This window comes from Phyllostomus discolor, chromosome 5 (genome assembly GCF_004126475.2).
Source record: "Phyllostomus discolor isolate MPI-MPIP mPhyDis1 chromosome 5, mPhyDis1.pri.v3, whole genome shotgun sequence".
NCBI lineage: Eukaryota > Metazoa > Chordata > Mammalia > Chiroptera > Phyllostomidae > Phyllostomus > Phyllostomus discolor.
The window spans coordinates 11558080-11584618 of NC_040907.2; the positions used below are offsets into that span (position 1 = coordinate 11558080).

At 51.6% G+C, this 26539-nt stretch overlaps 1 protein-coding gene and 1 long non-coding RNA gene across 6 annotated transcripts in view; one reads left to right on the forward strand and one right to left on the reverse strand.

The window, feature by feature from the left end:
• CAPZB (capping actin protein of muscle Z-line subunit beta) overlaps positions 1–26539 on the reverse strand; it is a 122199-nt gene that overhangs the window by 66370 nt on the left and 29290 nt on the right. For 2 of the 5 annotated variants that reach the window (XM_036025411.1, XM_036025414.1), the window contains exons 1-2: positions 8138–8158; positions 675–764 (exon numbers count right to left, since the gene is read on the reverse strand). In XM_036025411.1, coding sequence (XP_035881304.1) covers positions 675–764; positions 8138–8143 — 96 coding nt within the window. In that variant the 5' untranslated portion in view covers positions 8144–8158. Of the gene's footprint in view, positions 1–674; positions 765–8137; positions 8159–8803; positions 8806–10177; positions 10184–26539 lie in introns of those variants that run through there. The other 3 variants (XM_028513423.2, XM_036025412.1, XM_036025413.1) reach the window with 2 other exon arrangements.
• On the forward strand, positions 22481–26243 carry LOC118500523. Its single transcript, XR_004903085.1, has 3 exons — positions 22481–22711; positions 24701–24705; positions 26157–26243. It is a non-coding gene; the product is annotated as an uncharacterized LOC118500523 (long non-coding RNA).

A 26539-nucleotide genomic window follows, 5' to 3' on the forward strand; every position in this document is an offset into this window, starting at 1 on the left:
GGCCGAATGAGGTAGTAACTCAACTGACCTCTTGGGGCCTGATTTTATTTTACCTCTTTTCAGTATTTCCCAGAGCTTTATAGACATTTTTTTAATACTTCGAACATTTTTCAAATAATATTATGGTCCCAGTTAATCTGAGGCATCATTCTGAGACCAATAATTTTGAATCTTAAAATTATTAAACATTTAAAAAAAGAGATGCGAAGAGATCTTCGAAAGCCGACTGTTGTGCTGTGCCGTTTCCAACCAGAAGGGAAGTCACGGAAGCCTTTCACAGGGTAGGGCTTCCTACTGCTCTGGCCGCAGAACACTCCCCAGCGGCAGGGAGAGGAACAGAGCCCGGCAGCTGAATGCCTGCTGGACGTGTGACCTCTTCCCCGTGCCTAAGGGGCAGCGTCCAGACACTGAGAACAAGGCAGCGGGGGAAGGAGACAGAATGTAACCAACTTCGGAATTCCCACCTTGGACTTTATTAACACAGGCGATGCTCACAACAAGGCAACCATATGAAACAACTTCTCTCTGTCTGGAGGAAATCTCGTAACCCAGTGGTGGTGTCCGGCTGGAGAGAGAAGGTTTCTTGTGTGTTTTGTGTTCTGCATGGAAACGGTACCGAAAGCACACAATTATGAGCCCCGCCCAAAATGAAGCCACGTGAACACAGAACGTACCAGGTCGATCAGGTCGCTGAGGTTTTTCTCGATCTGCTGTGGAGGCAGGCGCCTCATTAAGTCCAAGGCACAGTCCAGCTGCTGATCACTCTGTGAAAGGAGAAAGAAAAGTGTCTCCGTCATTTTGCCAACAGCAACACCAAGAACCCTCTCCCAACAGGCGTTTTTGCAGGTGCAACTTGCCCAGGGTATGCTAAGGCCAAGCAGGCCTGCAGCGGGCTCTGCGCCCTGTCTGCTGGAGGGAGACCGTGAGCCTCTCTTTGGGAGCCGTGTCTGTCTCGAGTGGAGGCATCCAGGAGATAACCAAAGAGTGGGAAACAGGCCAGAGTTCAGAAAATGACCCTGGACTTCCCATATCTCAAAGCCTCACCAGCTTTCCTTCCCTCATGAAGCAGACCATGGGAGATGCATTATGTATTAGTTCCCAACTGGTTCTACCGGGAGCATGCTTGAATAGTAGATTAAGCTCTTTATTCTTTGCTATAACCTGGATTTAAACAGGTAATACCAGATAGTGTCACCAGACCAGGTTCCTTGATAAGCTCCAAGCCAGAAAGAAAGCCAGGCAAAGAACAAGTGGCAAAATCTATGGATAAAGGTTAAGTGCTTCAGTCATTCTGCTTAAAGCCTGGTACATTTTCCATGGTGCCAGGCCCTTGCAAAATAGACCAGGGCCTGAAATGAACCCCTTACAGCCAAGAGCTCACTCTAGCTGGCAAAGTGGACTACAAGGCAATACACTGGCATCCCACTGCTACAGGGGCCTGGGAAGGTCAAGATTACCCTCGTTCACCGAACACCTTCTTCCAGCCTTGTGTGCTTCACAATACTCTCCTCACTCAATCTCATGATGCACCAATTCACTGGGAGCCGGCCTGTGCCCGTCACTGAGAGTATGTAATCAATAACGGAGGGAGGAGGAATGAACTGAGTGGGCACAGACTGGTAAAGCACCGAGTAAATCCGGTGCAGAGTCGGTTATGACACAGAAGGCCGGGCCGCCTCCGGAGGGCCGATGAGCTATGAGGTGGGGAAGGTGGGCCAGGTGAAATGGTAGAGACGCTCAGAAGTGCATGTAAGGCAGATGGAGTCCCCCCGACCACCAATCAACGGCGCTGCCTGATCTGTATCCAGGTTCTGCTCTGGGCAGACAGATCTCAGGATTTCTAAACTAGAACGTAGCCCTAAACTTCTTTAGCCTCTAACCAAGAAGCTAAAGAATCTTCATAAAATGTACGACGTAATCCTGGAAATGCCACATTTGGCTGTCATGAAATACAGTCTTTGACTATGACCATCTATCCACACAGAGGCTAGGGAACAAGGATCCCCTTTACATTCATTTCAAAAACAGAACACATTAAGTAAACTGGAAGCAACCTCATTTTCAGATAACTAGTACAGCCATACAACAGGCTGGTTTAAAAAACAAAAAAAACCCTGCTCAAGATGGTTATCGTTGACTATTCTGGGACACCCAACAACCTGGCTCCCCTACACACACACACACACACACACACCCCAGAAACTTTGTAGCACTTGATCTGCTCAGTGCGACATTCTAGCAACCACGAATTCCCTGCTTGGGCCATGCCTTCCGTGCCAGCCCAGGCTGTGGTGACATGGGCCTGGCCTGCTGGCATGGGAAGACATTTTAACACTTCTAAGGCAGAGAACCCAGACTAGCTGATTTGACACTGGAGGGACTTATGTTGCACTCCCAGTTCCGCCATTCATTAATTTATGGCCTTGGACAGAGCTCTTGGCCTCTACGAGCCTCTCTTTATCCATAAAACGGAGCATATCTACTTTATAGGATTCCTGCAATAGTTTAGTTATTACCTATTTAATGCATATAGCGTGTGTTTGATCAGGAATATTTTCTATATGTATGCAAATGCTGTTTTAAATATTTAAAATCTATTTTGTAACATTTGCCCCATTCGACCCAACCTGAAAGTCTTCCTGGTTGCTCTGAACTGGAGCTAGGTGTTCAAACTCCATTACACAGGTACACGCCCCCTTGCCCGTGCAAGAACAGAAAACCTTAAATGATCAAGTCGGCTGGTTCAAGGTATAAACTAATGGGCCAAAGAACTTAACAGACACCTCACCAAAGAAGACACAGAGATGGCAAATAAGCATATGAAATAATGCTCAACATCCTATGTCGCCGCAGATATGAATCAAAACAACGACGAGACACCATCATGTGCTTGCTGGGACGGCCCAAGTCCAGAGCTGACGACACCAAATGCTGACAAGGGTGTGGATCAACGGGGACACTGATTCACTGCCGGGGAGTGCAGAATGGCCCCAGCACTTCTGGAGATAGTTTGGTGGTTTCTTAGAAAACTGAACGTATTCTTCCTATACAAGTCAACAGCACCCCTTGGCTTTTACCCAAAGGAATCGATAACTTACGTCCACACAAAAACCTGCACACGAATGTCTGCAGCAGCTCTATCGATAATCGCCAAGACCTAGAAGCAATCACTGTGTTCTTCAGTGGGTGAATGGATGGATAAACTGTGGTCCATCCAGACGTGTGATTCAGGCTGGAATGAGGTCCCATACAGTCAGTAATGTATGTACAGTGCTAGGTGGGTACTAGAAATACGGGGCGGGGGAACACTTTGTAAGTATATAATCATCTAACCACTATGCTATATACCTGAGACGAATACAAAATCATATTAAATATAAACTGCAACTGAAAAATCAAAAGCAAGAAAAAAGAAATGAGCTATCAAGCCATGAAAAGACAAGGAGGAATGTTAAATGTCAATTACTAAGTGAAATATTAACATGTTAATCTAAAAAGGCCACGCACTGTGGGACTCCAACTATGTGACATTCTGGAACACGCAAAGCTATAGAGACAGTCAAAAGATCAGTGGCTGCCAAGGGCTGGAGGAGGAGGAGGGATGAAAAGCCCAGAGGATTCTTAGGGCAGTGAAACTACTCTGTGTGATACTATAAATGGTGGCTATGTGTCATCATAAATTTGCCCAAGCCCACAGAACGTCCGACTCCAAGAGTGGGCCTTAATGCAAACTGAATGTCACGTTGCTGCGCTGTGCCCGCGAGGGTCACTGCACCCGCGAGGGTCGGTCAGCTGTAACTCAGCGAGGGGTGCCGGCAGTGGGCGGGGCTGTGCAGGTGAGAGGGCGGGTCAGAGGGACAGGCTCCCTGCCTCTGCTCACCTTTGCTCTGAACCTAAGACTGCTCTAAATCTATTTTTTTAAAAAGTGTGAGCTAGTGTCTCTCCACTGGGACTATTCTGCCCTTGCCACAAGCCCCCACGACGTATTTGGCGATGTTTGGAGACCATGTTGGTTGTCATCACGGGGACGGGGGAAGCTGCCGTCATCTAATGGGTAGGGACCAGGGATGCTTCTAAACATGCTATGTAGAGGACAGTCCCCAACAACCCGGCCAAAACGTCAGTCCAGTCCAGTCCGAGAAACCCTGGTTCAAAACCCCTGGTGTTGGGGACCGCAGTCTCGCAGACTCCCAGGCTCCAGTCAAAGCTAAGTCCCCAGAAAACCGCACACACGATCCTAATTCACAGACCACGCACAGCCCCCAGGACTTCTGGTCTCTGGAGACATTTTCAATTTGGATATTAACAATCTTCCCGAGAACTAAAATAAAATTTTAGGCGTAAATGAAGCCTAGCCACACTGGAGCTTTAATCCAGAACATACTGGGACTCAGAAGGGTTCAACTGTTGCAAAACGGTTTATAACTCATATTTTGCATTAATCCCAAGTAATCTTAATTGGAAATATTGCACTACGGACCTCTAAGGCCAAGGATGTCTAATTTTCATTAAGTTAGTAAATGACTAAAAGCTTTCCATAAGCCAAGCCACACGGGAAAGTTTAATGACAGCTTGTAAAAAGTTAAAATTAGCCTTAACTGGAACCCTCTGCATGGGAGTCATCCCAAACCCTGAGGGGCCCCCACGAGGAAACAGCCCGAGTCCACGAGGAAAACCCCGGTGACCTACGCCCCACGCGCAACAGGAGCGACCACCCCAGGAACAGAGTGACGGTGGGAGTGCGGACTCGGGCCCCCGGGGACCACCTAGGACACTGCCACTTTCACAGAGCTCAAAAACAAGAAATGCTGAAGTATAATTCAGACATAAACACACACACACACACACACACAGTGTGTTTTAAATTAATATAGCAAGGCTTTTTTTCTTATTAGCCAAGACAAGGGAACGATAAATACAAAACGTATTTTGTATTTTTAAATACAAAAAAATACAGAAGAGTGAGAAGAGGGGTTTTAAGAGAAAAAGAGCACTAGAAAAATAAAAGTTGGTATTTTTGTCAATTTTGCATAAAATGGTGGGTTCAAGGTTATTCATAATATCATAATGCTAAATCTTACATACATGTTCATGTGTTCTCTTATGGTTATCAGATAACTAAGAAAACTTGAGGGGACTTCTGTGTGCGGCGGAAGACTGGGGCTCAGGTTCATTCTCCCTCCCGTGGGCGCCCCGTTCTCCCAGCTCCCCTTCCTGAAGAGACAGACCATCCTTTCCCCGTTGTGTACTCTGGGCTCCTCGGCCACGAATTAATTGACCATATAGGCATGGATTTATTATTTTTAGGCTCTCTGTTCTGTTTCATGTCACTAAATATAGTTTAAAGGTATTTTAAAAAACAGAAACAAGAACAAAGCAAAGACAGGAACTGGGACTCATGAGTCAAGGCCAAGGTCTACCCTGTCACTTGATGTCTGTGAGACTTGGGCTGCTCACTTGGCCTGGTGGCCGGGATTTGGGCTAGCTGACCTCTCAGACTCCTTCCAGATGGGCTGGCCCTGCACCCTTCCACAAGGGCAGGGCCACCCACAGGGCCCCACCCACCCTACCCTACAACAGCCCCCTGCAGGCCTGCAACTAGGTCTCAACCCCACGACTGCGCCTTGAGTGCCCAGCCTGTGGGCCAGGCCCCAAATGGGGCCCCATGGGGTGCAACCTAGTTCCGACCCTCACGGAACCGCCCACAAAGCAGCACATAGTCACACGCCTGCGTGGGGCGTATAAGAACGGGGCACAGGAGGTGCAGAGACGAGGCGGTGTTCATAAATGCTGATTCGCACTTCTTCACGAGTCAGTTTTCCCCAGGATTTCCCACCCCGGTCCCTTCTAACCAGTGGCTTCCTGTTTGCTTTGTACACTGTCACCCTGTGACTGAAGGGCTCTCGCCACCTGAGGACGGCTCCTCCCAAACCCTAACTGGTCCGAGACCCTTCCTTCATCAAGTGAGCTTCACCAGCTCCGCCTTCACAGGCGGTGCCCCTTTCCGGGTAGAAAGGTAAACAGTAAAGGAACAAACATTTCACTCCACTCTCCAGAATCCTCTGCCCGCTCAATTAGTCATTCGATAATTATTTGAGTGTTTCCTAGGTGACAAGCCCTGTTTTTGATGCTGACTGGTGGACATAACAAAGTTGCTGTCTCCAGGAACTTACCATGTAGTCAAAATTCACAGTGAAAAAAGAAAAAAGAGAGTCCTTGTTAGGATGTCAAACAAAAAGAAGGGGACAGTTACCCCACTTTAAGCTGGTGAAGCTCCAAGGGGTCAGTTTAGGCTTTTGGTTTTTTGGGGGTTTTTTTAAACATATCAACAGAGCCAGGGAATGTTTCACTTTCTGCTGGGTTTTCACATGTCCCCCAAAGACAAACTGCTTAAATCACCCTACAACAAAGTAAGCAGCTGCTAATACAAATCACAATTTTTCCAGAACAGAACAAACAGTAAGGCAACTGGAACGCTCCGGCTGAGAGAGCCAACCGAGGAGTCCCGGACACCCGAGAGCAACGTCATCGCTGTGTGCAGCCGAACTCGGCCTGTCCGGTGCATCAGGAGTGCGAAGACCGATTTGCAAATCACCGTCAAGTAACGTTTATTCAGCCCTCTGGGCGAGGATGAAAGAACAGGACATGGCCAACCTGTGCTAAGCTCATAGTTTAATATGATGAAACACACCCACCCACAAAACTGAAACACAGTTCCACAGTAAAGGTACGCGCTAAGCGGTACAGGGAACCTCGTGAGATTTCTCCGAAGCTGGGCTCGTGTGCTGGTGGCCGCTGGCTGAGCAGGAGCGCCCCTCACAGGCATGGAGGGGCGCTGCTGGGCAGCAGGCACAGCGAGATCCACGGAGAGGCCTGGAGAGGGAGGTGCTCAGGGAAAAGGGCAACAGAGCGGGACTTGGCCCTGGTCCTAGGGGCGAGAGGTCCACACACGAGGTGAGGCCAGACCACGCCCAAACGGCTAGAGGGCAGCGGTCTTCCGGGCAGGCTCCGGGGTTCCAGAGCTGCAGGCCCCTGACTCGGAACCTCGCTTCACCCAGCGTCGTGCTTTAGAGTACTTATAGCGAAGACTTCTGGGCTGCACTGTCTGTCTGTTAGCACTTCAAATTCTACTTCTCCAGAAGGGATGAGAGTCCCTAAAGATTTTCCCAGAGAAGTGACAGGAGTATTGTTGAGTCTTAGAAGGTGAAGCAGGTAACATTTAAAAAAAAAAAAAGGCCATTCCAGCTCTCTCGCCCAACATGCCCCTCCCTTTGTGGGATGGGGTTTATGTGCCTGCCCCTTGCATGGGGAGAGCTTGTTTGTGACTGTTCTTACCAGCAGAGAATGGAAGAACTGATGCTCAACTCCAAAGCCAAGCCACAACAGGTAACTCACCTCCTGGCTCGCCCGCTGACCACTCAGGCTCGGGGCCCCAGGCTGCAGGGTACGCAGTTCGACTGCCCTAAGGCCACGACGCTCGGAGGAAGCCCAACCCAGCCCACCCAGAAAAGCCACATGGAGCCACCCTGAGACTCTCTGATGTGAGATACCCGGCCAGTCTCCGGGTGCTCCAGGCCCCCCTATTCCAGCTTTAGCTGTGTGACTGCAGCAGCACGAGCCCCCAAGCCGGAACCACCCAGCCAGGGCCTTCTTGAATGTCTGGCCCAAGAAACTACTGGAGATAATAAAATGACTGCTGTTCTTCCTGGGGCAGATTTTGTTGGACGGCAATAGTAAGGGATGCAGAAGGACGCACTGGGGACTGCGGGGAGACAGCCTGACCAGAAACGGGACTGGGGGCAGGGGGGCTTCCACAGCAACCAGGGCTCTGGCTGTGCGGCTGGAGGGGACTGTGGGGGCGGGGAGTAGCCTAGGACTTTAAGAGGCAGGACGGGCAGGACAAGGTTACTTCCTGAAAAAGAGAGGCAGCCCAAAACGTCTGAGATGGCTAAGCTTTCCAGAAGAGACCACCTGCTAGAGGATGATGATGCCACAGCCTCCTCAGCATGTACATGGTTTGAGTGTGCTTCGTTGCAAGTGTCTGTAATTTGAAGGGCAAGCAGTAACTCAAACGGCTCGGACTTCAGAGCAGAAGTCCTGCCCGGCCTACGACTAGCTGTGGCAGATCTGCACTCACCAGCATCCGTCCACGCGCAAACGACCAGCCAGAGCTCCAGGGCCTTTACAGCGTGTCCTGAAGTCCGTCAGGACCTTCGCTCGTTTCCATCCCCGGAAGGCTCAGCGAGTCCTCCGCAGACAACACAGAGGTGAGCTGCGCTGGAGCCCGGCTGACTCAGCACAGGTTCTCGGGGTCTAACTTAACCATCGTTTGGTCTCGTGTAATCTGTGACCCAACAAGCTACTTTGTTTAAAAGCTGAATCTGTCTGCCCCCATGCAGCTCAGGAACAGTGTGCCGGGGGCTGTTCAGGGCGAGAGTCGCCAGCCAGCCCAGCCGACACCTCCTCTGCAGGCCACTCTGGGAATGGCAGATTGTGCCAACAGGAGGAGAGTGTCTCTCGCAGTGACTGCCCTCCGACTGGGTCTGCAGGGAGGGCCCAGGGCAGCAGCCGCACGCCGAGGGGGGTGGCCCCGCAGCACAAACGCCAGCATTCCCTTTGGGTGGCTTTACGTCCCCATGGGGAAATCCAGTGCCCGCTCTCCAGTGGGTCAAGGCCACAGTGAACGCCCACTGGGCAGGCCGAGCCTCCCTCAGCCTACTGGGGTCTAGTGTGTGTGTCACCACAGCTGGGCCAGTAACATCCTTTAAAAACCTAGGGGAAAGCCACTCGACATGAAATTAACCACTTTACAGTGAGCAATCTGGTGGCTGTGTCAATGTCACTTTGATCATCGTGAAAACACAGGCGGCTTTTAAAAATTATTCTGTCAGGACCACAGAAATGTAGGTCTGGACGGACTTTCCAAGTTCGTCCAAGTCCTGCCCCCTTGTTTCTCATTCTACTGATAAACAGTGAAGGTCAGAGAAAATTCTGCAAGGTCGCACGGTCGATGGCAGCGCAGCCCTGAACCCATATCTTCACGCTGAGCGGTTCTCCTGCCACATCCCAGCCCTTTTCACCTGATGCGGGCACTGGGCAACAGCGTGAACGATGGGGCAAGCACTGGGGACACAGAGCTGAGCTGTCGGACATGGTCCTGGCCCTCGGGAGGCTTCGGACCCCAGGAGGGAGACAGACAGGAAACGACAGCAGGATGGGAGGACACCGCCACCCTACCCTACACTCAGAACTACCGACACGCCAGTTATTCCATCATCACCGAGGAGCGGGGACCTCCTCCCAGGGACCCTTCCGGACAACCACAGCACCCATCTTCTCCAAATCCTGAAAGACGGCAACCCCTCCGAGATGTTCCCCGAGGCACACGCTCCTGGAACACGGCCCCGGGTCTGCTTCTTCCCTTCTCCTGCCTGCCTGACCGGCCGTCAGCTACACCCCTCCTCTAACATGCTGCCTCTGATCTCCCATGCGTTCTGAAATTAGAAACCTATTTTTTTTTAAAGACTTTGAGAAAAGGAGCACGTTGCAGGCTCATGAAATAACTGGGGGACCGACCTCACAGGCCCACCCTGGTGAGCGCCCCGACGGGGCCTGAAGGTGGTGGTGGGCGTGCACATTTCGCCCGTGCACAGAACGGTCCTCAGCCTCTTCTCAGAGAAGTCAGACTCCAGCGGCACGGATGTGATCTAATAGGAAGAATTCCTATTCTCCCACTTACCCTGCAGGGTGGGACTAAAAGCAAGTCACCATTTAATTCCTCGGAGCCTCAGTTTTGAAAACTCTACAACACGGGCCTAACAACACCCCACGCCTTGCCGGGCCGCTGGCAATGAGGTAATGTGTCTGGCACATGACTGACCGGAGGGGGATCCCTGCAGGCCGCCTCCGCACATGGCTGCACTCCCCCAGAGTGCGGAGCATACGGCGTATCTGCTGGGCCGCTCACGCAGAAACGGTGCTGGGTGCGCGGGGCCCCTTCCCCTGACGTTCCGCTTACTGGATGCAGGTTTTCCACTTCGGCTGCCAAGAGCCTCTAGAAAGGTAGGCGCGGTTTTGTTTCAGCTTCCAAGTCATTTAGCACCGACAAAGAAGGGCGGACTTCCCCCGCACTCACCCGCACAGTACCCCTGCCCTGCTCAGGACGGGCGCACGGAACTGGTGGCGGCCCTTGAGCCAAAATGGGAGGAAGGGAGAGAACCTTCCAGGCAGAAAATAGTACGAGGTGATGAGGTTCCACAGTCACCCACCCACGTGAGATCTTCCCTTTGTGTTTCTGTCCCGTGCTGTTCTGCTCTCTCCTTGCTCAGCGTTCTTCCGGAAGCCCTCCGACCCCTCTCTCTAGCCCAGGAGGGCACCAAGAAACATTTTCACCCTTCCACCTTCTCCCTGTTCACTGCTGTTGCCAACCCCATCTGAGGCCATCAAAACCGAACAAAGGAGACAGCTCTAACAGAGTCCCCTCACTACCTCGACTCCCCACCCAGCAATGAGAATTTCCAACCCCCTCTCCCTGGTGTATTTGTCCCAGAGCAAAACTTGGCAACCCGCACACAGGCTCAGTGTCGAGCACTGCAACAGCCATCAGCTGATTTTCCCTTACACATCCCTCCAGGGAGTGCAAGACCCAAAATGAATCATACTCAGGAGGCGGAGCTTTCTCTTTGCTGCAGTGTAGGTTAGAAAAAAGTTCTAGATACCAGAGTCAACGTTCACAGCCCAGAAACCGCTGCAGAACACAGAGCGGTTTCTCCGTGTTCTCAGATCAAACTTTACTGGGAGGAATGGCAAACAGCCTCAAAAGCGGTGAGCGATTGGGGTGTGAAAGCAGCACGACAGCGTGAGCACGTTCTCAATGAGCAACCAGAGCCACTGCTCAGCAAGGGGCGGGAGCACACAGCACAGGGACACCTGGCGCCCTTCCGCCTCCCCATAAGCAGGTGCCCCTTTCCTGCTGCATCTTCCACCCCTGTCCACCCCACTGGTAACTCAGAGAGCCTGCCGACCTGGAGCCCACTCAGAACTCGGAACCCTAAGGCAACTTCTGCTGCTTTCTGTGACTCTGCCGGGCTGAGCAGAGGGGACGACTTTATGCAGGGAAACACCCTGGGTCAGGGGACAACTGACAGGTCCCCGGCTCCGGGTGCTGCCTGCCAGGTTTCTCGCACACTGCTCTTGGCTCTGCTAAGGAGCCGGCGGGGTGTGCCTCCCTCTACCCCTCCAGATTTTAAAGCACAGGATCACAGAAATGTTCAGCTAAAGGGGCCTTAGAAACTAATCTAATCAGCAACTGCTTTTTAAAATGAAGAGAATGGAGGCCCAGACTTATCCATAACTGAGACTGATCACATCACTAAATAGCAAACGAACCAGGACCAGAAAACAAGTTTCTTGATTATACAGTTTAGGGCTTTCCATCTGCTTACAGTTTAATCATAGGTCAAATTGTTAAGAATGGAGCTAGATATTAAAAAAACATTTTTAATGAAATTATTAACAATAGTATTTTAAAGAACATTTATGTATCATCTATATAATTTTATTTTAGTTTCCAAATTAATGGCTCTTCATCAAGAATACTAAATATCCAAAATGTAAACCACTTTCGAAAGGGAGAACAAACCAACATTTGCTAACGACACACCATAAACTGGGCACACCCACGTGGGTTTTGGGAGGGCCCTGCCACGGCGCTACCACCCCAGCTCTACAGGTACGTAAACCAGGGCTCAGGAAAGTTCAGTGACTTGTCCCAGACCCTGAGCACTGAATGACAGAGCAGGACACAGAACACACAGGCCTTCCTACCGTAACCAAACAGCCCCTAGAGAGCGTTAACCCAAACTAAGACAAAACTTATTTCAAATGACTTCTAGAGAACAACCTGCTAGCTCACAAAAGGAGAAAGGGGCAGCGAGCCTCTCCCCTCAGGCTGGGCAAATGCTGGACGATTCCACCAGCTCCCCAATTCTGACGTCTCCTGTCACCTTGAGTCACAGACGATTCCCGCCAACACTATCACTGACAGATGGGTTTCTCAAAAACACGAAAGCCGCTCTGGGACAGCTTCTCTGGCCGGCGGTTTCGGGACCCCTTCAGAAGATCCGCGAGGCGCCATTACCTATTGTCTGGTCACTAATGTTTCACAGATGTCTACGGCTGCTGCCCCTGCACGATCCTGGCCGGTCTCACGTAACGAGTGGCTGACCCCTCCACTCTGTCGGCTGGCGGACAGACACATAGTTAGGGGCCACCCTGAGATGTCTTCAGTGGACATACGTGCCGCCCACTTCTACCTCGGTGGCACGAGAAACTCAAGAAGCCCTTCGCAAAAGTCGAAGAAGATGAAACAGAGTGTCCCTGTATTCCAAATAAGAGTTAAAAAAATAAACAGTTTGGAAAAAAAAAAAACCCATCATCCAACATGTTCACTGACAAAGGCTAAGGAAAAAAACTCACTTTTTCATACAGAAGCAGAAGCCAACTCATACAGGCCAGCCCCCCGAAACGATTTATAATACGGCCTGGACGAATCCAGAGCATTTGGCCACAGGTTAACACCAATCACACACTGCACGTGGCTTCCAAAGCTGTGGGGGAGACCTTGGGTCCCCCCTGCAAACAGCGCAAATAGACGAGACGAGTCTTGGTGGAAAGGAGCAACACTTAAAGGATCCTGGAAGAACACAAAGGCCCCACCAGTCCAAGTGGTTCGTCTGGAAGACGCAGTGCTGCCCTGGGACCTAACGCCCTCGGGAGCCTCGAGGAAAAGAACACGGCGTTCAGGCACCAGGGAAGCACTCGGCCGGGTTCTCCCCTCAGGCCCCGAGCTCCCATTTCAGATGCCCACAAACGTGGACGGCTGGCCAGTCTCCGCCTGCCCACCCCACCCCCCGGCTCCCAGGCTGCTGCTGCGTACAATTACGGTGCTGCCCTGCGCACCGTCAGCTGTGGGCACACAGCAGACACAGACCCTGCACCGAGGGCTGGCCTGTCCTCTCGCACCCCCGGTCGCAACACCGAAGCTCTAATGTATGTTGGTGACAGACAAGCACAATGCAACATCCACAATCTGTGATAAATGTGTAAACTGAACCCAACGCCTGTCACAGAGCTTCCCCACTTCCAGAGGTCAGAACCCGTGGTCAGAAACCCCCGGGCAGGAGGAAGACTAAAAGTGAGGTCCTTCTGTATCTAAGACCTAGCACAGGCCACCTTCCCAGTCTTCAGTTGGCAAAAAACAAAACAAAAACACATGAGAAGTGAAGACGACAAGGGTTAAATCCTTCATCCGCTACTTCCTAGCAATGGAGATCTGAACAAGTCCTTCCCCTTCCTGAGCCTCAACTCCTTCATCTGTTAAATGGGAATAATAATAATGTTGATACCTATCTTGCAGTGTTGTTTTGAGTACAATAACAAAGTATTTGTATAAAAAAACCAAAAACCCTACCACAGTTCCTAAAACATATTAAGAGTTCAAGAAAAAGAAGTGTCATCACCATGCTCTTAACACGGTTTAGTTCTAGGGGGCACAAGATTCGAAAGCACCTACATGAAAGTAAAACACGCACACCACACCTCCACTTAGGCGGCTAACATTACCCGAAAGCATGCAGCTGGGCAGCTATGGAACCAGAGGCTGCAAGTGAAATCGGCCAGGGCCGCCCCTTTTTGCTTCTTCTGGGCGAGAGGAAAGTGATCTTTAGGAGCGACAACACTGTTCCTCCATCAACAGTCAGTTTCCTTAGAGTCGGCGACCATCTTGCCAACAAGACATCTTCTCAAGCTCAAAGCCTTCTTCCTCTCCATCCTCAAATGCTAAGTGCTGTGCCTCAAGACAGTTTGTGGCTGAGTAAGAGGTTTAAAGTCCTTTAATGAGCAAAAACAAAAAAAGAAAGAAAAGAAAAAAAACCCACCCAAAGAAAAGGAAGCAGCAGCTGCAATTCTAAGATGCCTTTCTGATCACCAGGAACCACCCCAGACACCGGGCGCACCACTCTCACCGTCATCTCTCGCACCACCACCTAAAGCAGGCTGGCCCGCAACGCAGCTTGCGTCGAGCTGTTACTCCACGGCAGGCTCAGACTTAAGGGCTTAAAGTGCATTAATACAAGCAGCAGCTAAAACTTATTAAGGCACTGGTGTAAAAGCTTTATATGCCAACAGCTCATTCAATCTGAAAAACAATGCTAAGAGGTTAGTACTGGTATTCTGTCAGATGTGGAGACTGGGACACACAGTGTGGTCAGGTTACATGTGTCATCAGCGGTGGAGGTGACAGGCGAAAGCAGGTCGGGTCTGCTTGACCCCAAAGCCTACGTCCCTAATCACTGCCCTGCACTGCACCGCTCCCCTTCTTATCTTGAGAACCACAGCCACCTCTCTGTCGGCCAGTCTCCAAAAGAGGAGCTGGTGACTTAGCATCCACAGCCGAGTGGCAAGTGACAGCACTCCAGCTAGGGATACAGGTTTGAGAGAGGTCGGCTGCATTCGAGTCCCGGCTCTGCCAGGTCCTGGCAGTCTGACCCTGGGCGAGTTACTGAACTCTTCTGGGCCTCAGGCTTCCCAATCTACAAAAGGGGGTTAATAAGAACACACGACTCACACTGTTATTTTAAAGGATCACGTGGGGGCGATCCCTGTACAAGCACAGCCCTCAGCACATACCTGGGACACGGTCACTGCTCCGTCAATTGTGCATGTTAGGTCAACAGAGCAGAGGAAGGGAGGAAAAAAGGTGAAAGGATATAATCTAAAATTTCAAAATAAAAGCTTCTGGCCTTCAGCCAAGATCTAGAAAATAGTCCTGGACCTAGCGCATCCACAGCATGGTGGCGACGGTGAGCACCCGAAGTCCTCAGGGCCCGCAGGGCCTGAGGGCTGGGCCTGTTCAGCACAGACTTCTACAAAGCAGAAACCCAAGCATGGTTTATATGGCAATTCTTTTTTCTTTCTCCCCGCCCCCTTTTTTTTTAAGAGAGAAGGGAAGGGAGGGAGAAAGACAGGAGAGAAACAGCGATGTAAGAGAGAAACATCCACGGGCCGCCCCCCACACGTGCACCGACCAGGAACTGAACCCACAACCCAGGCCTGTACCCTGACCCGGAATCGAACTAGTGACCTTTCACTTTGCAGGATGATGCCCAGCCTACTGAGCCACACCAGTTAGGGCTGACGATTCTTTATGAATCTGATTGCTCAACTTCCCAGAATAACATTTTGCCATTTTGTGACAGATAAAACTGCTTCTCATCCAGGCATATAAATTCTCTAATGATTGTTATTAAAAGCAAAGAGTCTTATAATATGGGCCTTTAAGTGAGTCAAGTCTTCCAGGAATATAAGTAATGTCACCCTGGCTCTCATTACTTGCTTCTGAGAAATTCGAGGACACGGAACTGACTGAGTCAAGGCTGAGGTGTCATTACCCCCATCACCTCCAGTTAGCAAGTTCTCACCTACACCACAGCCGGAGCTACGCAGGATGCAAGTGAGCCCCAGTAAAGGAAATGAATGGTAACATCAATTCTTTCCTGTCTTTCAGTCACAGGAATAAATACAGAATGCAAAATCGGCCAGCCTAAGAAGTTGTGCACCTTCTGCACAGTCTGAAAGGCTTGCTACGGGGCGGTGACTCTCTACCACTGGAAAAGGGACTAGGGACGAAACACGACGGGCACTGAGACTTACTCCAGGTACTGTCACAGCAAGACAGCCTTCTAGTATTCCAAAACCAGCACCGCACCCTCCCCACACTCCCCCCGGCCCAGAGGGAGGGAGTCAACTGTTTACCAGGGACCTCAGCAGAGCCAGCCTCGGCACTCACCAGAGGGAGAGCCTCACGACACAAAGAGAAAACATCTTTGCTTTAATCTGCCAATTTTCTTATACTTAGCTCAGAAGTTCCGTGACCAAAACGAATGCGAGGCACCACGGGAGAGCTCGGAAAAAGCAGAGGGGGCCGTTCTGCTGGGCAAGTTCCTCTACCATGAAGGCAGAAATCAATTCACTGCCCCCCCCCCGCCCCCACCCCATAACCCTCGGATCCCAGGAGAGCGCCAGTGTTTGGATGGCCTGCAAGCGCTCAGCTTTCCGGCAGTGCCCCAGACAGGGAACCCATCCATCCCGGTATTGTTCTTACCTCCCACCCCTCCTACACCAGGGAGGGGACCGGGCACATGGTTCCGAGGTCACGCTCCTCACTTAAAGGATCGTGGGAATGCTTACGGAAACGCCTGTGACAGCTCTGCCAGCTGGAATCGCTGCTCACTCGGGGGCTGGGGGGCTGGGGAGAGCGGGATCAGACACGGGAGGAATGGGAGCGCAGGCGACAGATGGTCTGTGTTATCATAAAACAAACAAAAACGATCCAGTTGTCCACTCGGAACATGTGCCGCTCGGTGCACTTCGGCTACGCCTCAGTGAAGTCGGAGAACACAGAGAAATGGGGCTGGCCGGTCTCCTACCGCCTCCAAAGTGTACTGCTGGCCTACGGCTCTGGGAAAAGCAGGACTTAATGAGAAAATTCAATTAGGAAGTAAACTTAAGGAAACCCAGAGCGCGCTGAGTGGAGCGAGGAGGCTTTCCCAAGCGTCTCAGGGCAGAGCAGCACACCAGGGTGCTGGGAAGATGCTGCCCGCCGATGGCCTCTGAGGCCCCGGACTCGCCCGAGCGCACATGGGGAACCGGAACCGGATCCGTTCTCCCTTCTCCGCCCTCCTGTGCTGCTTCACTAGTGACGCTGTACGCAAGGAGAATTTGCTGTGCAAGGACCGGGACTCCAGCTGCTCCAAGGAGGGAACAGCACAGATGTGTGCCTGACCCCCCGCCGGAGGCTGACGGGCCCTGGGCAGCCTTCAAGGTCACCAGCGAGGGCTGCCCGGCTCTCTTCCTTTTGGTTTCCCTTATGACCAACAGTGGGCAGCTGGACAAAGTTGGGACGTCCCCCGACGGAGGGAAAACTTAGCTGACTCTTACAGGAAGATTAAATCCAGAGCAAGGGGGCAGGGGCAGGAATCCGTTTCCAATCGATGATGAGAAACAGATTTACTCATCAGCCAGGATTCATTCTCGCAGGAAGCAGAAATCAGCGAGCTCCACACGAGACCACAAAAGTTCAAGGTATGAAGGGTGGCGGCACATCCCGGAGAAGGGATGCCTGTGGGAAAGGAGTCTCCTGGCCTCGGCTGGCCCGTCAGAGACAGGGAACAACGCGTCCCTTGGCGGGTGCTCCCGAAACGCCCACGAGGAAAGGCGGGGTAAAGGGCAGGGCTGCCTGCGCACGCAAACGCTCCGCTCTGGCGGGAACCGCAGTCAGGACCCACCCCACCGACCGCAGCCCCTCTCCCGTGGGGCACAACCACACGTGCGCATTAACGTGGGGCACAATGGCACCACTAGTCAAGCCTGAGCCCTACGGAAGCACAGAAATGCAGTGACCGCGGAGTCCCGCTTGCCCTAGAAAACCCTTAAAGCCCTGCGTCTTCTGGCCTCTGCTGGGCCATCACCAGAGCAGGGAACTCGCCAGGCGCCGGGGCAGCAGTGCTGCGGAATGAATGCTCTTCCTTGCACCTCCACCATCCGCCTGCTGACAGCCCTTCTGCCCTCTACAGCCATCCCAAAGGTGTGCGAGTTCTTGGCCACCAACACCCCTTCACGTGACTGAAGGCAGCCATCACGTCCCCCTCACCAGCCGTTCCCTTCCCGGCTGAACGCTCCAGGCTCTGCCTGTGTCCTGCCCACCGCACAACTCTGAGACCACTCACCTGGGGTCAATCCCACCCTCAACAGGTGCTTTATTACGCACCACTATCTTCACCCTTGTTCCTGCTAGATTCAGCCCTTGGGATCTGTGGCGGTTGTTGTGTTTGTTTTTGAGGGAACCAAGGTCCTAACACCTAGTACTTCAGCAGCCTCTCTGACTGCCATCACATCCTTTGCCCAGGAATGACAATGCGGGCCAGGGCGCGACCAGGCAGGGGGTGCTGCCAATTCTGCCAACAGACAAAGTAAAACACACATGTATTACTGACAAGTCCAATAAGCTGCTTAGAAAGTACTTCCAGGCACAATCATTCAGGAAACACTTTAATAAAGGATATACTTGTAATGAATGTGTGTTAGAAATAGATGCTGGGAGAGAGGATGTAAAGACAATTTGCTCTTATGTAGATTAAGCATTTCTCCTGAAATCCATCCCTGGCAGCTCAGCCAACCCTGCCTCACAGTGAAGGGGTAAACCTCAGTCCAGGCCAATGCCAGCTGTTCTGGATGGCCACCACCGGGCCCGGAGCAAGGAGCAGCCACGTGCCAGAGCATGCGGTGTGCGCCAGTGAACAGTGGGAGCAGGCAAAGTTGGGTGCCGTCCCAGCCGAGGTCCCCTAGGCACAGTGACCTGCATAGGTGTTACTGCAGCCAACGCTACTGATTTATTCTAGTTCACCCTTAAGACAGACCATTACAATAAAAACCAAACTTTCAAAGGCTAGTTAATATGATTAGAAAATATATATATGATATAGTAACTGGCAGGAATGAAAGTTATAGAAGAGTGGATCCCAGTTAGCTCACCACTGGTCACAGCCTGGGGTCTTTCCACGCCCTGAATTCGGAGGGTGGGACACGTGGCACACCGGTGACCTGAGCACACAGGAGTTCAAGTGCTTCAGAACTTTACCAGGAAGTACTGTGGGCGTGGGCGGTGTACTCAGGAACATTGCATTTTCTCTGGGACTCAGCTTTGTTGCCCAGCCAGCCCAGGGAGAGAAGCACTTCAAGGCAGAAAGAGAAAGGCCCCATTGGCCCAGTAGGAGTAGCCAGAGCACATTCATTTAACGCCCCTGAGCACCCGGCATGTCTATAAAGAACAAGCCAGCCCTCGCTGGTGTGGCTCAGGGGACTGAGCACCAGCCTGCGAACCGAAAGGTCACCGGTTCGATCCCCCGTCGGTGCACATGCGTGGGTTGCTGGCCAGGTCCCCAGGTGGGGACGTGCAAGAGGCAACTGATTACACACTGACATTGTTCTCCCTCTCCTTCTCCCTCCCTTCCCCTCTGAAAAGAAATAACTTGTTTAAAAAACTTTTAAAAAGAAGCAGCCACTGACTGGACAGTGGGGATGGGCACATTCGCCCCTTTCACACTATCGTTCAGGTCTCAGCACAGGGTGTAGGGGATTCTGCTGCCAGCACGGAGAGACCCAGACTGCTCATTAACATTAAATCAGAGGAAGCCAGGGGAGGGTGGAGTGGGTGGGTACAGCCGGAACAAGACTGGCCACGTAAGTAAATGGGGCTCATTGTACTACCTGTTTGAAATGTCCCATAAAATTTAAATCAACACTCCCTTGCATTAAGCCCCATCTAGGCCAGCCTCCCGCAAGCTTCAAGGCCTAGGTGAGCATTCTCTCACGTGCAGTCGGTCGGTCCAGGGAAGCCCCTCTAAGGGAAGAGGAGCAGAAAAACAAAACAAACCCCTAAACGAAGCTCTGCAGCAACCAGGTGAAAGGACCGAAACAACACATGGTCCTCAGAACCCACCGCCACACCCTGCAGCTTGGGGCACTGCTTTCGCTGGTTTCCCGGGGCGATGCCATTGGGCACCCTGGACTCTCCAGCTCTGGTTTGTTTTGGGGAAAGTTCCGTTGCTTCTGGCTTTGGGTTGGCTGCCTTCTGCACATCATAAAAATACGGCTCCTCTGTCTGTGGAAAGTGCCCCCACACCAGCTGCCCAAAAGCGGCCTGAGCTCTCTGCACTCACTCTCCCAGAGCACGCAGGGTATGAGTGTGCCCGCGTCTAGCACTGGTCTGATTTCGTCCCCTCCCCTGCCACCCCCAAAACATTTAAAGTAACTAAACCCTTCTCTATGATGAGCATGTCTTTAAGAGAAGGGTTTTTTAAATCCATTCTCATTTTTGAGATAAGTAAGATACTATACAATAGAACCACATTCACATCACCCCCCGTGGGCCAGCTGTGAGCAAGACCCAAGGCTGCTCGGCCAGTTTCTGACCCCTGGCTGCCCAGACAGACCGCGTGGGCCGAAACTCACGGGGAGCGCCTCCCCAGTGCCTAGCACTTCCCAGATGAGGAAACTGAGGTGCAGAGGCCGGGTAGCCTGGCTGACACAAAGTGGGTGTGGGGTGGCTGCGGTGTGGGACGTGTGCCAGGGATGGCCTTCCTCCCGAAGGAAGGCACAAAGCGCTCAAGGGGTCGTGCAAGGTTCCTACCCCGGGAGGCCAGAGACAGAGAGATGAAAGCTACGGACAGACCCTCCCCCGAGAGAAATGCACCATACACACAAACATTTGCATAAGACGCCTGGTGGGCTCAGAGAACCCCTCGGATTCCCCAGGTACTGAAGGCTGAAAGCCTCTGTTCCAGTTTTGATCACTGATAAACTGGCGAGAGAGTATCCGATGGGAAAGGGACGTCCGTGGAAGCATCCTCGGCCTCCCCCTCCGAAGGCCGCACACCCACCAGGGCTGCCGTCCCAGTGTTCCTGCACCCCAGAACCGGGGTCCCGCAGACGACACCTGTGCTGCCCCTACCACCAATCCCACAAATACACGAACCTTCACTGGAAACTGAGGAGGAACAGAAAGGGATTATTTCCAGAAAATGGAACATGCCTGGACCTGTCTCAATGATCAATCTAAGGTCTTGCTAAAATAAACTACTGTACTACAGCCTGGTTCCTTAGGGCACTGCCGTCGTCACAGGTCCTGGGCTGGCTTCTCCGCCCACTCCCCTGCCCCTGCCCACCTCCTACCTCAGCCTGACATAGAGGAGCCACCTCCTGGAAATCCAGACCTGATCCTGGGGCCAAAGTGTGCACTTTCAAGAACCAGGTGAAATTCAGAGACCTAGAAAGCAGTTTTGTGAAAGAAAGAAAAAAAAAGAACAACTCCAAATTGAGAGAGAACAATTATCTTCAGGTCCAGAGCCTCCGGCCCAGAATCCTGCGAAGGCCTCACACAGACTGTGTGCACAGCCGTTCCTTTCCGCATCGGTCCCAGCAACAGAAAGCAGGAACAGCCTCGGTGCCCCAGGGCGAGCAAGGGACGACAACTGTACAAGGAATAATGCACAGTCACCTACAGGAAGCTTGCAAAGGCGTCCAATGTAAGTGAGAAAAAGACGGACGTGACGCCAGAAAGAAAAAGCAGGATGCAAAACTTAAAAAATCTGAAAGCTACATTTAAAAAATATGCTCCAAGAGTGAAAAAGTAAACACACGCAAAAGTCAACTGTTATCCATGAGAGGAAGAATTCTGAGTGGATTTTTTTCATCCTCTTGATACTTTTTTTCCGCGTGTCCCACAAATGAGATGTGTCCTTTCCCCCTTTCCCCCTGGCTGCAATGTAACACAGGCTCTGAAACAAGCTCCAGCATCAGAGAAACAAAGCCCCCCGGTGACCCCACCGCCCAGAGGTAATTGCTCCCCAAAGGTAACTACTACTAATAATTTGACTCCCATTCTTCCAGATGTTTTCCAACAAGCGTTCTTTCAGAATCAAATAATTTCCTTCAAAGCCAACTCGCATGACTCCATCTATAGGAAATGTCCCGAGAAGAAAGACTCGTGGGCGCAGGGGCGGCGACAATGGGGAGCAACTGCCACCGGGCACACAGGACCTGTGTGGGGCGAGGAAAGGCCGTTTAGAGGGATCGGGGGTGGCTCCACGACTCTGCAAATGTACTCAAAGTTCACAAAACGGAACCGTACGCCAGAACAGGGAATTTTATGACATGTAATATATTATACCTACAAAGCAGCCGACAGGCCCAGACACAAGAGTGCCAGGGCTGGCGGCACTGGCAGTGCGGGGCCTCGGCCCGGAGGGTGAGGGGGCAGCCCTGGGCTCTGGCGCTGCCCTTGTCCAGGGCCCGTGGCGAGGCCACGTGGTGGGCACAGAGGAGGAAGCTGGAAGCCGCACGGGAACCCCCGGACAAGCCGTCTGCACAGAGGTTCCCCAGGGCATGTGAGAGTCGAGGGGAGAGAGGCCAGTTGCAGTGGACACAGGACAGAGGGACAGAGGAAAATGCTGGCCGGGCTCGCCTCGAAGACAAGTGGCGGAGGGGACGCAGCCCTGGCCCGGGTGCCCAAACACCTCATGGAGTTCCGGATGTGCACCGTGGGCAGGAAAACCTAGAACAAGGCTCTCGTTCAACAGAAAGTTTAAAGGTGCCGGTGGCGAGATGTGGCTGCCTGGAGGTACTCAGAGGGGAAAAGAAACAGCCGAGTGAGGGCGAACCAGATGACAGCGAGCCGTCTGGGAGAGGAGGGGACGGATCTGGCGTCACACACAGAGTGCCGCGGCTGCAGAGCGGGAAAGCAGGCTGGGCGCCGGGGCCGGAGCAGATGAGTGAGCAGAATTCTCTTGGACAGTGACTGGCGGCTGTGTTTCAGAGGCTTTTCGGGCCCACACACCCTCCTGGGAAGCCACCCTCAAGGCCTCACTCAGACGCACACACAGAGGTGCCCGCTGCTGTGCTGCAGGACACGGGAATGCCGCCCCAACGAGAAGGAAATGCCCACGGCCTGTATATGATGTTGGCACAGTGTCCCTAAAAACAGGGGGAAGCTATCTACTTTACGTTAAATTACCAAGGTTGGATATAAAATTTGAATCTCACCTAAGAAAAAAAAAAAAGCCCAAACCCTGGAGAGAAACAATATATGAAAATGGTAGCCCCTGGCTGGTGTGGCTCGGACTGAGCACCAGCCTGCAAACCAAAGGGTCATATTTAAAAGAAAATGTTAGCAGTGTCTCTCTTTGAGTAGGGAGAGTAAGTGGTTGTTTTTCTCCTTTGATCTATATTCTTGAACTCTCCAAATTTTTTATGAAAGTGTTTCTCCATCTCTAAAAATTCATGCCCGTTAGATTTTGTTAATGTTATCCTCTAGGACTTGCACTGTGTACAAACTAAGTTTTACCTCATTTTCCAGACACAAACCTTCTAATTCTGAATATGCTTTCTCGAATCAGATCTCCACTGACCCAATAATGGCAGCTGCCACACACAACATCCGGCGGCCCCCGCAGGGGTGCCCCCCTCTCGGCCCTCACTGAGTCATCTTTGCGGGGAGCACGCTAATCTTCTTACCACTCTCTGGGGAATAAGGATGTTGTAGTTGTTTGGTGTTGCTCTGTTTTAACGTGGGAGAGAAAAATACTGATGAATTGAAAATCGAACCTTAGCCTCGACAGGCACCGAGAAGGAGCAGACCTAACCCTCGAGGGAACCAACATCGCCTAGAAGGAAGCTGGAAACACTAGAACCCCTGCCTTCCTAAGAGTATTTTGTGGATGCTGCAGTCCAGCTAAATGATGTTCAGTTATCGGGTTAATTTAAACATGCCCCAGAGATGCCACCTCACCCCCCCCCCCCAAGTTCAGGACCACAGCCATCTAGCCAGAGCTCGGCTGAGAACTGGCGGAAGGGGGCACACAGCTACCTGGGCCAGTTCGGCACAGCCCCAGGAGCTCAGGAGCCCCCCGCTCCTCTGCTTCATGGCCTCAACTAGAACCCTGTGCCACTCTTGATAAGCTAGCACCAACTAAGCTATTTCACAACTAACCGTAGTTGAAGTAGAAAGTTTGTATTTCATTCATATTTAAGAATTAAAACAGGCTCAATGTCAGCTCTCTAATTATGACACTCATACCTGGCTTTCTTCAATGTGGGAAAAGGGGTGAAGACAGAGCTATCACAGGGGTGGCTGTGCAACCCCCTCTGCCAGGGGTGGGGGGCGCAGGAGTGCCTCCAAGGCACCAGGTGTGTGGAGGCGGGCGGCAGCACTGCGCTGGTTTCCCTCAGAGGGCTGCCAGCCAGCCAACCTATCAGCCAATCGAGTAAGTGTTAAGGGGCGGGGCCACGGGCCACTGAGATGGGAAGCCAAATCGTCTCCAAGGAATCACTGTACGGTCAGGGCTGCGGAGCCAGTTGCTCCAGCCGCAGGCAGGGCAGCGTGCACTAGTAGCGTGCACTAGTAGCGTGCACTAGTGGCGTGCACTAGTGGTGTGCACTAGCGCCCTGCGCAGGGGTGGCTGCAAAGGGGAAAGGAAACATCCACAACGTCGGCTTTCTCTCCTGGTACTTTCCACCTGTGAGGGGGTTTTTCTTTTCAAGGCAGAGATTTTACTCTTAGTTGTAAATCAGTTCCAATGGGCTATCTCCTCCCTTTGCCCTCCCATTCTATCCGGTATTTATTTGATGAATATTTTTCTACTTTTATTGCCCCAAGGTGAAGGCTGTTTAGAGACCAAAATGAATACATTACCTCTCACTCAGCGACCCCCGTAGTCTACAAAGCCCAGAGGCCAACACTCCCAACTTCTCCTTCTCTGAAGCACAATCAAAACCCGGTGGCAGCTGTGATCCTTTAGACCACAGAAAGACGGAAAGTACTTTTCCACCTTTTACCTATGGTAATTTTGTTTCCTTCGTTCCACGGCAAATGATTCACCTTAGAAGTTGCCTGGTAACCTAATCAACTTGTCACTTAGCCAAGACATTTCCTGGGGGGACTGTTTTCACTCTGTCAGTTTTAATCCCTGGCCTTGCTCACATCCCAAAACTGCCCAGACCAGTGTGGCTCACCTTGCCGGGCGTCCTCGGCAAAAGGAAAGGTCGCTGGTTGGGTTCCCAGTCAGGGCACAGGCCTGGGTTGCAGTTCAGGTCCCAGCCAGGGTGTGCACAAGGTAACCAATTGATGATTCGCTCCCCTTCTTTTTTCCCTCCCTTCCCCCTCTCTAAAAATAAATAAAATCTTAAAAGATAAACAAAACCCTCTCCTACCATGTGCCATGTGAATCCCACTGGCTTTGCTACCATCTAACTTGCTACTTTACTTTCCCTACCCACTCCACTCTCCATGATAGTTCAAGTTTCCACCCTGGTGGCCACTTAGCCACCTGTTGTCCCTCCCCTTCCATCCGATCTGACATGCACATCAGCTCTCTAGGTTCTGGGTCACCTCTTTTCGGCTGGTCATGGCCTGAGTGGGCAAACCCTGTATCCTGGAACTATCTGGACTCCGGAAGACATGCTGGGTTAAAGGCCAAAGCCGCCCCAGGATGTGAAAAGATGACATGACACGCGGACGCTGCTCCAGCCAGCCCAGTGCCCCCTCCTGACTTCTCCCATCTGGCTTCCATCTGACCTGAGCAGGCGGCCAGGTGGTTTTCATTTGCAGATGAGACCCCAGCAGCTGCGTGCTCAGCCACAAACCTCCTGACCCTGCAGTCGGTGTACGGCTGACAGGCACAAAGTGCACTTGTATCCCTGAGCAGGACCAAGCGGCCACGCTTTCCCAGGCCGGAAATCCAGGGGCAAAAGAACAAAGTCGGGTCTTGATGCCTGAAAATCTGGCGACAGCCAAGAAAAAGAAATGCACCGGCCTGACAAGATGTGAATCAAGGCCTGGCACACATCGGAGGGGATGGAGAGGGTTCTTGCATGTGCTGTGTTCTGTCTCACACTGAAGATGCCAACATACTGGACCTTATCTCACTAGCACACTCAAGACAATGAAAGAGCCTTGGCTGGCGTGGCTCAGTGGATTGAGTGCCGGCCTGTGAACCGAAAGGTCACCAGTTCGATCCCATGTCTGGGTTGCAGGCCAGGTCCCCAGCTGGGGGTGTGCAGAGGCAACCAATCTATGTATCTCTCCCACATTGATGTTCTTCCCCCTCTCTCTAAAAATAAAATAAATAAATCTTTTAAAAAAGGTAATGAAAGGATAAGCAAGTTGTCAATGTGAATTAAGGTATGTCTGTGCAATGTAATTATTACAAAACAGCTAAAATCAGGTTTATAAAGAAAACAGTAATAACACACAACAATGGTGATTGGGATTTTAATAATAATTATGCCGACAAAGGGTTTTCTGTGGGCCAGACACTGCTCTAAGTACTTTACCAACTGTTACCTCATTCAATCTTCCTAAGACGCCTATAAGGTGGCTTCTGTTATTAAACCTATTTCACGGATGGGAGGACTGACATAGAGAGGTGAAGGAACTTACCGAAGATCACAAAGCTAGTACGTAAGAGCTGGTGTGTGAACCCAGAGCCATGTGTTTAACTGCCATGCTACACTGCCACCCATAATATAATCATCAATATAAGCCCTGGCTGGTGTGGCTCAGTGGATTGAGCACCGGCCTGCGAACCAAAGGGTCACCAAGTTCAATTCCCAGTCAGGGCACATGCCTGGGTTGTAGGCCAGGTCCCCAGTAGGGGGTGTGCGAGAGGCAACCACATTGATGTTTCTTTCCCTGCCTCTCTCCCTCCCTTCCCCTCTCTAAAAATAAATGAATAATCTTTAAAAAATATAATCATCGATATAATAAAGTATGACATAACATAATATACACATATCTATGTCTTCATCCACCATAAAATTATAACAAAAGGCAAGAGAAACACTCCAAAATAACAAATGTTTTGTCTAAGTCGTAAGATTAAGATAATTATTTCTTTTTATATTTTGCTAATTTTCTACAATTTAC